At 51.6% G+C, this 12900-nt stretch overlaps 1 protein-coding gene across 2 annotated transcripts; it reads right to left on the bottom strand.

The window, feature by feature from the left end:
- Nucleotides 1–1967: 1967 nt before the first annotated feature.
- On the bottom strand, nt 1968–3551 carry Gpihbp1 (glycosylphosphatidylinositol anchored high density lipoprotein binding protein 1). 2 transcript variants are annotated; one of them, XM_021183932.2, is made up of 4 exons: nt 3455–3551; nt 3032–3154; nt 2552–2668; nt 1968–2451 (listed from the first exon to the last, which is right to left on the bottom strand). In XM_021183932.2, exons 1-4 carry the CDS (start codon nt 3504–3506, stop codon nt 2057–2059), a joined length of 687 nt encoding a protein of 228 aa, XP_021039591.1. In that variant the 5' UTR covers nt 3507–3551; the 3' UTR covers nt 1968–2056. The 2 variants fall into 2 exon arrangements, with proteins under 2 accessions (XP_021039591.1, XP_021039593.1); XM_021183934.2 differs by having other exon boundaries at nt 1968–2090.
- Nucleotides 3552–12900: the final 9349 nt, after the last annotated feature.

Raw genomic sequence — 12900 nt, 5'->3', positions numbered from 1 at the left:
AATGTCCTCCAAAGACTGGTGTTGGAAGTCCTGAGCATGAATATGTAGTACTGTGTGTGTGTGCACATGCGGTGTATAGGTGTGTGTGTGGGGGCAGGAGGGCTGAGTGTGGTAGGTATGGGTGCTGGCAGGTGATCTTTTCTGTTCCCAAGTTATTCCTTGCTCCTTTCTGAAGCCACTGGATAAACTCAGTGCCACCTGCACAGTCCCCAGCTTGACCTCAGCTGTGTTTCCTGCTTCCCCCAGAAGTGAGCACAGAGACCCTGGAAGAGGATAGTGAGGCAGGAGAGGCTCTACAGCAGTGACTTCAGACTGAAATGATGTGTCTAGTGTTTCTAAGTTGGGAGTGGCTACTGAGGGTTCTTTTAGTCTGGAGAGACTGGAACTAGCACAGGTGGGACATTTGCAATAAACACACACCGTATTGGGTCGGATGGAGCATGAGTCCTAAGTGTCTTATGGATAGTCAGGCGTGGGGCACTTCAGTGAGTCCACACTGCAGTCCCTTGTCACAGAGGTGATCAGCTGCATGGGGGTCCCGGAGGTCATGGAGTTGGTAGGGTGGATTGAAAATTTTAACTCGGACAATCTGACCCTCAGCTGTGAACCATATTCAGGGCTGTGTCTCTGTGTGTGATGAAGCATGTGTGTAAACCCATGTATGCAAACGCACGTAAAAATGTAGCAACAGAGAATCAAGACAGTTAGCTTCAACAAGGGAGTTTATTTCCCCTCCTAAGAAAGGGCATCCTGAACTACACGGTACAATGTCTTGTTTATCGGTGTTCCAGAACTTTCTCCCATGTTCCCTTACCATCCTCATGGTGTTGCCTTGTAGTAGAAAGGGCTGCTGCGTTCCAGTCAGCAGGAAGGAGAAAGGGGACAGAGAGGAAGAGGTGCCTCCTCCACCCAAGGGCTTTGTCCTTGTACAGCCTAGCTTGGCAATGAAGCTTTATTAACAGGAAATCGGGTGATAAGGTATGCTAGGGGTTTCTTATTGCACACCAACAAACAGACGTGGCTTTTAGGAAAGGCCTCTAGACTTCCAGTTCTTGTAACACTGAGTTACTGGGGACCCAGGAGTCCCTTAAGCCATGCTCCTTGTTGCGCCGTGGGGAAACTGAGTTCCATCCAAGTCGGCGATGGAGCAGTGGCCTAGGCATGGTCTCCTTCCTCTATCCCAGAGATCTGCTCTGGCACCAACTGCTGGTGGAGGTCTAGCTTGGTGCAGTCAAAGAAGCCAAATGCTCAGCCAATGGGAGCCATACCCAATCAAGGGTTGGCCCATGTGCAGCCAGGATCCCTGCCGACTCAAGGAGGGATGCACACCTGCTGGGGGCCTCTCCTCACCAGAGATCCCCATCCACCCAGGCGAGGATGGATGTGTCGTCTATTTCTCTGCCTAAGGAGCCTTGGGGACTTTTTGGCATTTCCCAGACCTGCTGTCCATTTCAGGCTCCCAGAATCCTCCCGGAGGCCTATGCTAGAAGGGAGGTTCTAGAATCCAGAAAAGGATGGATTTCTGTGCCAGGCTGTAGCTGGAGAATCTTCTAAGCAGCCAGGTTTTCCTTACCCTTTCCACCTCCCCTCCCTGCCTTAGCTACAGTCACTGTACCTCAGCCCTGCAATATTCTTGGATTCTTTCCAACACTCCAGGTCTCCGGAGGCTCACCCTGCACCTCACATGTATGAAAGAGCTGACTTTCTCTAGATGTTGGCTCTGGGGAAGAATCTCGTGCCAGCAAATTCAAGATGAGAATGAGCCTTCTAGGCTTGTTACTCTCTCTGCGTAGCTGAGCAGATGGGGCCCCTATAGGCTAAACATCCCCCGAGCACAGGCGATAGACAGCTGGATCTGAGGCTGACATGTTACCCACACTGCTACCCATGGGCTGAGGAGAGAGGAAGGCCAGGAGGCCCGAGGGTGAAAGTGAGGGCAGAGAATGGCCGAAGGAGCTGCAACGAGCTAGATGGCAAAAGACATTCAAGTTTATTCTCTGAAGCTGGTTGTCAGGAAGGAGAGGCCAGGGTGTCCTGGTTGGAGGAGGACGGGTCTTCAGGCCCCTGATGCCCACAGACTAGTGAAGAAGCTGAGCAGGAGGGCTATATTACCAAATTTGGTCCAGCCTGAAGGGTATCCTGCCCCACTTCCCTGGGGCTGGTTAGCCTTGCCACTCTTAGGCAAGTTAGCCCCATTGCTCTGAGGATGAGCAGCCTTGACAACCTGGGGGTGGCTAAACTTGCCACCCTGAGGATGTCTAGTCCCACTCTCCAGGGGGCTGTCTGCTCGGCCACCCAGAGGGTTCTGGACTTGGGGGCTTTGCCAGGGTGGAATATTGCACAGTGTGGACTGGCAACAGGTCTGGGTCATCTGGGTGCCTTCCACTGTCTTGATGATGGGCTGGCAGGTATCAGTACACCACATGGAGTAGGTAGTCAGATAACCTTTGTCTAGGGGGTGTGGAAATCAGGTGGTGAGGGTGGAGCATGGGCGTCGGCTGTGGGCTCTTCCTCTGTTCCCCACCCTGGGTGTGCCTCCCCAGCTGCTCACCGGTTCCGCTGTGGGAGATGACCGTGATGCAGAAGGGTTTGCTGCCAGAGCAGCTCTGTGTCTGATTGCAGCTCTCCCCGCTGTGAAGCACTTGACAGAAGTAGCACTGTAGAGGTGCTGTGGGTAGCAGGGCAGCTCAGATTGAGAGCAAGACTCCAAGGCCATGCCTAAGTCCCAATCCCCACCACCAGTTATCCGGTAGCCCTCCCAGGCGGGGCCTGTGCCTGAAGCTATTAAAAGGAAGGACAGAGCATGGGGTTCAGATAAGGCGAGACCCAGGGCTAAGGGACATTGGGGGTGGGGTGAGGCTGAGAGGGGGAGCCCTGGGTGTCAGCTCAGGGTGGAGAAGGTTGCAGCCTGAGGAGAGAGCCAGTGTGTGGGCATGCTGGGCTCCCCCCACGCCCCACACCCAAGGATGAGAGGTAAGTGTCAGAGGAATGCTCTGTGCAGAGCAGGAAGCTGGGCCCTCAGCTGGGGTACCTCTGTCCCTGCTTCCAGGGATCATGTTGGTCTCCTCCTCTTCCTCTTCATCATCGTCATCATCGTAGTTGTAGTTCTCTGGCTCCAGGTCCGCATCACCATCTTCTTGTGCCCAGCCACTCCCTGGTGGCACAGGGACATGAGTAAGCTTTGGTCACTTAGATGCAGAGGACACACTCGGGGTTGAGTGCTAAGTCCTGACCCTAACATGCCCTCTTCCCCATACCCTTTCCATTTTATGGAAGGAGACAGAATTTCCCCTACCCCCACCCCTGCAGTGCCGAAGCAGCCAAGCCTGCAGAAGAGAAGAGCCCCAGGCCTTCCATCTTACTCCTCAGGCCTATTCCTTGTCCCTAGGATAAGGGGTGCCTGGAGGTACTCATGGGTAAGGACTGGGCCATCCCTTCTTGAGGTGACCCGCACCTGGCTGTCCACTTAGTAGCAAGATGAGGAGAGCAGCCCTGAGAGCCTGCATCCTGGCTCAGGCTGTTCTGTCTACGGGTGCAGTCCTCACTCGGGGTTCTGAGTCTGCAGTAAGTGGGACATAGGACATTCCTGGGGGCTTCCTGTGGCCCCCACCAGCTCTAATCTTAAACAATGGGTTTCACATTGGTCTCCAGCTACAGGCACCAGGCCAGGAACATCATTTCCCTCCAGAACCTCCGGGGATAGAGAGGAAAGGGAAGCTATTATATTGGCCTTGGGTGTCCTGGTCACCTGAGCTGTTTCTGAGCTGGTGGGGACTACAAAAGGTGAGTGGTGGCCTCAGGACCCACCTGGTCTTGTCCTGGCTCTTTACACCTCCAGGCCTCGGCATTATCATGCTCAATGTGGGCCTGGTTCTAGGCTGCATCAGTACCTATCTCAAATTTCTAGGGAGCCTGGCTTCACCACCACAAGGGCTCAGGACTCTATTTGAGGGTCACAGGCCAGGCACCTTCTTCCCGAGCGGAGTCAGTCTGCAGAGTATTTAGGAAAGAGCATGGTCTGTCCAGCTGCAGCTCCAAGAACCATTCTTCTCCTCAGCTCCTGTCTGCGATCTTGTTCGCCCAGGCTCCTGCTGCTCCGGTCTCTTCTTCCTTAGACAGGTGGCTCCCTTAGTAACCCGCTTCCCCTTCAGTCACTTTAGGAGTTACTTCCCTAGAGGCCTCCCTACTGCTCACACATTTCTGGATGTCTACCTCCCCAACCCCCGATATTACAACCTCTGACCCCTCTTGGGTTCCTCTGCCCTTGATAAGCCTACAGAATGTAAGTCCCCTCATCCCTGGGCCTCTGCACCTAGATAGGTGTTGACTTAGAGACAAAGAGCTTTCTGGGACTGGCTTCTGCCTGGCAAACTCCCAGTCACTGTCTCCCCCCTCCCCGCCCCCACCAGTGTACACTGTGTGAGCCCTTGGATTCCTCGGGTCTCTCCCAGGGTATAGCAGACCCCCAAACTCCAGGGCAGTTTGCAGATGGATGAGCTAGATACTGGAAAGTCATGTTCCTTCACCTGAAGTATGGAGAGAACCACTGGACTCAGGACAGGAGTCAGAGTCACTGGCAGGTCCTGGGAAGTCTGCCTGTCTCATGACTTGGGCCAGCTCCTTAACTTGCCTAAGCCTCAGTTTCCTGGATTGTCAATAGGCAGTGGGAGAAACTGCCAATCTCCTAGAGATTTCTTGGAACAAATATGTGAGTCCCAGTTCCCTGTTCCTCAAATTGTCTAACCTCGTCTTTCTCCTAGGGTGAAGTGACCATCAAGGGCCAGGACTCACAAATGCAAAGGACTGCGCATAACATGGGTGGTCCCCTCTGGGCTGATTGGAAGACACAGGTGTCCAATGACTTAGCTGTGAACATGCTGGACCTCCTTGACTCCTCTTGAACTGTCTTCCTTCCTAGCATTTGGGAACTTGCCCAGCCTCCTGTTGTTCTCCACCCCCATTCCTAAGTCCTCAAAGCCATGGTTTCTTCCCCAGTTAGGGTAATCTCTTTTGGTCTTTCTTATGGCCCCAGACCTCTGCAGGCCACGTGCTTACCTCTAGCTGCCACCTGCTTCCTCTGAGGGAGCCTCTGACCTGGTGAGGGCTTGTGCCACTCAGGACCCTGTAGGGAGAAGTAGGCTCGCTACTACACCTTCCTCCCATGGGCCTAGGCTCTGTCAAACAGTCTTGCCTCGAGCCCAGCTCTTCCTCTGCTAGGGCCACATACACCCAGGCCTGAGCTTGAGAGCAGTTCAGAAGAGTGAGAGCAACATTTAGAAAATGTAAGGGGCAGTGGTGTGGCCACCCTAGGTCCAGTGGGAGGTGCACATTGTCCCCGGTGCTGCACACACCCCTCCCAGACCCGGCACATGCTGTTCCCAGCCCTGCAGGAAAAGCCTGCTGGAATTTGGTCCAGCTAAGCCAAGGTTGATGATGCTTGGTGAAGATAAGGTTGCCTACCTCCTGATACCTTGTGGCAGAGACTTACTCCCCTCAACTCTGACCTGAGTATGGATGGGAATCACTTGGTTTAGTGTGCATGGATCCCTAACCCCTCCCTACCGCACCCCCACCTTGTACTACATGGTCTTGAGCAGACCCAAGGGAGCCGACAGCTCCTCCAGAGTGAGGACATGTCCAGTGAGAGCCCAAGATCTCAGTGTAGTGGCTCTGAGGTGCCCAGAGTCATCTTGGAGCCTGGGTCCTGGGCTTTTGCTCTTGGGTTGCATCTCCCTTTCAACTCAGACTTCCTCTCTAAACAGACCTTTCTGCCTGTGGGTTCTGGCCTTGCCTTTACTGCATGCCTCCTTGGGCTCCAAGGATGCTACTGGACCCTGGCCTCCCCACTTTAGTCTTTGTGGAAGCAGCAGGCTTGGGCTCAGACCTCCGTGCTAGCTGTGAACATGGAATTCCTGGCTACTCATGTCCCCTCTCGTGAAGCGGCAAATGAGGTGATTGGTGAGGCTGGGCAGGCAGGGGCAGTACTGAGGGCTGCAGGCTATACTACCCTTGGGGGTTTTTTATGGTCCCATCTTGACCTCTGGGGACACAATAGTGTCAGATTGGGAGCTGTGCCATCCCCCAAGGATACTATTGAGAAAACTAGGGAGATATTTGGGAGACCGGCACATTGGAACTATAACAATTGATAGAGGCAGGATTTGGGGTTCATGTCTGGTGTCTAGAGATTAGGCCTTGGGGACAGATCATACCCCAGAGTCTGATTACACTAGCCTTCATGTTCATCATCCTGCTAGGGTTCCCCCATTCTCCGCTGCTGACCCTCTTCCTGTTCTGTCTGGATTTCTTTCTTAAAGCAGAACACACATCCTCTTCTCCTGAGAGTAGAGGAATCCTACTCTCAGGACTCCTCAGAGGTGATGTATAGGTTCTCCTGGTTCAGACAGGCACTAGTCTCTTCTTCTTGAGAACCTGCACTCAGAGGCAGCCATGGTGGGAGGGTCGGGGCTCGCCTCTTCCTATGAACACATGAGGGAAACCTACCACAGCCTCAGAAGCCCCCTCATAGATGATCACTTCCTCCCAGCTGCCCCATATCCCAGGACCATGCTATATCTCTTCTCTGTTTCCTAAACCCCCTCAGCCACACATATCAGCCTGGAGACTCTCCTTTCCTTGGGCCCTGTAGGGGATAGCAGAGGCTGCTGAGACCTCACTGTATGCCCTTGGTCTTCTAGCCTCCACTTGGCTCCCTGAAGTTGGAGGCTCTGCCTCAGATCTCCCAGCAGAGAGCTCAGCCTCTTCTTCTCTGAGAAGACCAGTCAAGGCCCAGCTCTATTGTCCTCAACCCCTGTGTAGACTACTGGTGCCCACCTTCTTGGAAAACAGAGGAAAAGGGCACTCTGTCATTTATGGCATCTGGTCATGCATCCATCTCCCTCACCCTCTCCCTGCCTCCGCCCCCCCCCCCCCCCCCCCCCCCCCCCCCCCCCCAGTGTAGTCAGATTTTAAAAATAATTACGCCAGGAGTTCTACAATGGAGGGGGAGGGCAAAGACGCTCTTCACATCCCGAACAGGAAAACCCGGAAGTAGATAGTGAACCTGCTTCCTGCTTCAAAGGAAGGCTGAAGTTATGTTGTGTGACCTCACAGGAGATAGCCACATTCCTGGGCTGTCCGTCTGACGTCTTCTCTCACAGTCCCAGATCTGCATTTTCCTCCCAGGCCTATATCTGTCCCCCAAGGCAGGGACAGTGGAGGACTGCAAAGGTGTGTCCTTTCCTACAGGCCCAGGAAGGCAAGATTATCTGTCGAGGGGGACAAGGCACTGAGCTGGAACATAGACCTGTGGTGGCGGTACCTTATATGAGGGAGGCTGTGGGCTGTGGGGATTGGGACAACAGCCATTGGAGCAGCTGAAGCAGCCAGTGGCAGGCACATGGGGCCTCTTGGCAGAGTCTGCATCTTGCAGTAGGCAGGAGTCAGAGCTGCGGGATGTCTCACATGGACCCTGCCGGATGGATGTCATTATGAAATCTCAGATAAGGCTTTGGGCCACATTCTCACTAGAAGGAGTTAGGGGCTCCTATTGGGGTCCAGCACCTCCTGCCCAAGCCCCCTACTGTTGGCAACTCTGATCACCTTGGGGAGGGCAGACCTTGCTGAACTAGGGAAAAAGAATCACCTTGGTGGCTTATCCCTGTCCCTCCTTTGGGATCCTCTGTGAGAAGTGAGAGAGACGGCAAGACCTGCTCAAGCCTCAAGCTGGAGACTAGGGCAAAGAAGGGTGAGTCCTGAGATCATGAAGGTCATCTCACAGAGAGCTCAGAGTGGGTCAGGGGTGACCGGCACCTTGGAGCCTTGGGCTTCCAAGGAGCTGCAGTGGGTTGTAAGGACATCACGCAGGACCTCCAGATTAGGGCCCAGAATAAGGCAGAGTTATGCAACTTGGCCCCTGATGTCCCCAGCTTGGACAGAGACCCCCCGTGTTGCATGAACCACGCCCCCTGCCAGCTGTCTCAGCTTCACCTGGGGCTCTAAGGGCCCAGAAGTCTACCTTTCAGACACTGCTATATACTGAGGCCCAAAATTCCTAAAGTACATCTGTCTTAGTCAGGGTTTCTATTCCTGTACAAAACATCATGACCAAGAAGCAAGTTGGGGAGGAAAGGGTTTATTCAGCTTACACTTTCCACATTGCTGTTCATCACCAAGGAAGTCAGGACTGGAACTCAAGCAGGTCAGGAAGCAGGAGCTGATGCAGAGGCTTGATACTGGCTTGCTCAGCTTGCTTTCTTATAGAATCCAAGACTACCAGTCCAGGGATGGCCCCACCCACAGTGGGCCCTCCCTCCTTGATCACTAATTGAGAAAATGCCTTACAGCTGGATTTCATGGAGGCAATTACTCAAGGGAGGCTCCTTTCTCTGTGATAACTCCAGCTTGTTGACACACGAAACCAGCCAGTACAACATCTTAGGAGGAGAAACAAAGAGACAGGCTGTCTGAAGATGACCTTGGGGTATGGGCTAGGAGCTGGGCTCCAGCTATTACCCCATCTCTTCCTCAGAGCAGCAGGGGTCACTGATAGCTTCCTGTCCTTCCTCATGTCCCGGGAGTCCAACTAGACCATGCTGACTTTTTCTCTGCACAACAGTAAGTTTTCTTGACCCATCCCTGTCTGGCAGTAGCCTCAGCTTCTGGCCTGGTGGGATCTGTATGCTGCTGCAAGCCATATTCTTTTAAGCAAATTGTTCTGTAAGAATGATTATTCCTTTCAACAGAATGTTCCTACCTCTAAAAGGAAAACCCTTGGGTAAGTTAAATTTAGCAGCTACAGGCACACACAATGATTAAAAACTGGATGGCCCTTACAATGGAAGTGGACCCTGGGCTTGACTTACTAGGCCTGGGGCAGTGTCCCTGGCATGATGCACTAAGGCCCAGCTGCCTGCCTGTTTGGAAAAGCCTGCTCTTGAGTTCGGCTTCAGTTGGTGTACTGGCTGGTTTTGTGTGTCAACTTGACACAAGCTGGAGTTATCACAGAGAAAGGAGCCTTTCTTGAGGAAATGCCTCCATGAGATCCAGCTGTAAACTATTTTTTCAATTAGTGATCAAAAAAGGTGGGGGGCCATTGTGGGTGAGGCCATCCCTGAGCTGGTAGTCCTGGGTTCTATAAGAAAGCAAGCTGAGCAAGCCAGGGGAAGCAAGCCAGTAAGTAACATCCCTCCATGGCCTCTGCATCAGCTCCTGCTTCCTGACCTGCTTGAGTTCCAGTCCTGACTTCCTTTGGTGATGAACAGCAATGTGGAAAGTGTAAGTTGAATAAACCCTTTCTTCTGCAACTTGCTTCTTGGTTCTGATGTTTTGTGCAGGAATAGAAACCCTGACTAAGACAGTTGGACTCTGAGTCAATGCAACCCAAGGGCTCCAGTGTTGGGGACATCTTAAAGCCACATTCAGTTCGATTCAACTTCATAGCTGGGGAACAGGCTCAACAAGATGCCCAATCCAGGTGCTCTTCAGGGGTGATTACACGTTGGGGATGGTGCCTCCAGCAAGAGCTGTGCTTCCTGACTTCACTCTGCTGCCCAGGGAATAAGCTTGAGAGGTGGTATTTGAGGGCAGTGTTACATTATAGAAGGGTTGAGTTGTCTTAGATAGGGTTTCCATTGCTGTAAGGAGACAACATGACCAAAGCAACTCTTATAAAGGACAACATTTAATTGGGGCTGGCTTACAGGTTCTGAGGTTCAGTCAATTATCATCATGGTGGGAAGCATGGCAGCATCCAGGCAGGCATCATGGCTCTGGGAGAAGCTGAGAGTTCTACATCTTGTCCCAAATGCAAACGGGAGAAGACTGGCTCCCACATGCCTAGGAGGAGGGTCTCAAGCCCACCTGTGACACAAGGGGTCAACAAAGCCCTTCAACAAAGCCATACCTACTCCAAGAAGGTCACATCTTTTAATAGTACCACTCCTTAGGCCAAGCATACTCAAACCACCACTGACCCTGTCTTAGGTAGGGTTTCTATTGCTGGGCTGAAATCATGACCATAAAACAAATTGGGAAGGAAAAGGGTTTATTCAGCTTACACTTCCACAGCATTGTTCATCACTGAAGGAAGTCAGGACAGGAACTCAAGCAGGGCAGGAACCTAGAGGCAGGAGCTGATGCAGAAGCCATGGAGGGGTGCTGCTTAATGGCTTGCTTTCTCCTGCCTTGCCCAGCCTGCTTTTTTTTTTTTTTTTTTAAATAGAACCCAGGACTATCCAAAAGATGGAAATACCCACAATGGACTGGGCCCTCCCCCATTACTCACTAATTAAGAAAATGACTTCCAGGGTTGCCTATAACCTGATCTTATGGGGGCATCTTCTCAATTGAGGTTTCTTCCTTTCAGATAACTCCAGTCTGTGTGTCAATCTGACATAGACTAGCCAGCACAGGTCCATAGCAATCTGGTACAATAAGCAGGGTGAGGAGGATTGGACACTGGAGAGGTTATAAGTCAGAGCACTGGTGCCCCTTGCAGTGGTGGCTCCTAGATTCTGGGTTTCCCTTGGTCCTTGGGCATCTACAGACCTTTCAGGACCTTCAAGAGGGTCAGTTGAGCAGGGCCACGGGAAACTGTCACGGACCTTCAGTCTCAAGTGAGATCCAGAGCTGACTGGAGCAGCCTGATGTGACTTACTTCCTGATACAGAGAACTCTGTTTCCAGATGCCTACTTGTATGTCCCAGTAACGTCACAGCAAACAGAGCTGAGTTCGAGTTGAAACTCCCCCTCCCTCCTTCCTTCACTCTGTTTTTGTTTGTTTGTTTGTTTTTGTTTTTGTTTTGTTTTGTTTTTTTTTGAGACGGGGCGGGGTGTCTCTACATAGGCCTGACTTTCTTGGAACTCACTATGTAGACTAGGCTGGCCTTGAACTCATAGAGACCCCCCTGCCTCTGCCTCCTGAGTGCTGGGATTAAATTAAATGTATGTGCCACCATACCTCACCCACCTTGAGTTCCTCAGTTGCCAGGCAATGTAGTGAGTTTTAGGGAAGTAACCCAGAGAGCGTGTGCCTCTGGCCATGGTGCTGACTGTCGAGCCCTTGGGGATGCAAGCTGGTTGGGGTCATGTCCTCTCTATCCTTAACCTGGAGGACCAAGGGACTTGCGAGGGATCCTGGAAATTTTGGGTGTATTTATTCATCCCAGGATTATGGCACATAGCTAAAGGAGCTAGAGAGCAGAATTAGTCCACTACTTTGTCATCCCCCTCCACTCCTATCTGTTTCACCTACACACGAACGCTGTGGGCAATAACAACAACAACAACAACAACAACAACAACAACAAAAAAAAACCAAAGCCAAGCAGTGAGAACCTGGAGTCTCTCCCAAACTCCCCAAGAGATGTAGGCATCTTTTTGTGCACACTGCTTGATTTCTTTGACAGATGGCAGCAGGCTCCAAGCAAGGCTGCTAACAGCACGCACAGCCAGGTTTGTTATGTGATTTTTTTTTTCTTGGAAAGATATGAAGAAATATCACCTTAGCTAGAGCACTGCTAACAAACCCCAGAAATGATTCCACCGGAGTGAGTCAGTGGGATTAGGGGAGTTATGTACAGGAGCATAAGTAACGCAGAGGCAGGTGTGTCTCCCTAAGACCCACTCATGAAAGCTCTTTCTTTCTTTTTATTTTTATTTTACGTATATAAGTACACTGTAACTGTCTTCAGACACACCAGAAGAGGGCACCAGATCCCATTACAGAGGACTGTGAACCACCATGATGCTGGGAATTGAACTCAGGACCTCTGGAAGAGCAGTCAATTCTCCTAACCGCTGAACCTTCTCTCCAGGCTCAAAGCTATATCTTTCGAGCTCTCAGTCTGACTAGCAGACAGCTCAGCTGGTTGGAGACTCTCCTTTTCCCAGAAACTGTTCCTGTTTTATATACTTAGGTGTGTGTGTGTGTGTGTGTGTGTGTGTGTTTATGGTGACTTTCAAGAGGATCCAGAGACTTGTATGTTTTGTTTCTTTCTTGTGTCCTTCCTGCCAAATCCATGAATTGGTCTGCTGGAGGGGAAGTGGTTGGGCCTTGCCCCTAACTGCAGACCTTGGTCAGGTGTTCCCTATTTCAGCAGTTCCTTATCAGTTGAATCTTTCAGGCTCTCCACTGCTTGTGACCACTGTCAAATTTAGGTTTCCATCAATGAAGCAGATCTTTACTGTCCAGCCAGCAGCTGCAGCTGCCCTTTGGAACACAGAACCTCTGCTGCGAGACTCCAAAGCAGCAAGCACACTCTGCTCAACCTCAGACGGAGCCTTTTCTACTTCCAAATGTATTCACTGGTGTTTTGCTAATGTAAAATTACATCTTGAGAATCTTTCCTGCATACCTTCTTCACTTCCAGGTTGATATGCCATGATCTGGCTGGAGTCCAAAGTTAGTTGGAGGCATGTAGTGGTAGGGAAGGTCAGGGGTATTCCTGGATGTTTCTGACCATTTCTATCTGGGCGGAGAATCTTCTGGTGAAGATCCTGGGCAAGGAGGAAGACTGAGCACTTAGAAAACTGCCCTGCCACCTGCTGGCCTGCTGGGACTTGGCCTATTTGCTAACACTCCCTGAGGGTGGAAGGCTTGCTACAGACCTAAACCCTTGCATGAGGACTCAGCCAGGACTCTGGTGCCCAGGCATAGCCATATAGCAAAACCAAGATCCTTTAGGTAGATTGGGGAAAGTTCTGAGCCATCCTCTCTCTGTTTAGTGTCTTGCTCTAACCCCAAAGACGGTGCCTTCTGGGGCACTTTATGCCAGGTGACCCAAGAGACCTTTTATAGGATTCTTCTTTAGTTCCATGTGAAATGTGGGCTGTCAGAGGCTCTTCCATCTCTGCTGGCTGTGTTTTGTCTGTTGTTAGCTCAGCCAGTCCAAATCACCA

Source organism: Mus caroli, chromosome 15, assembly GCF_900094665.2.
Source record: "Mus caroli chromosome 15, CAROLI_EIJ_v1.1, whole genome shotgun sequence".
In the NCBI taxonomy this organism is placed as follows: Eukaryota; Metazoa; Chordata; class Mammalia; order Rodentia; family Muridae; genus Mus; species Mus caroli.
Note: the sequence above shows the minus strand (reverse complement) of the source record. Positions and strands in the feature narration are given on the sequence as shown.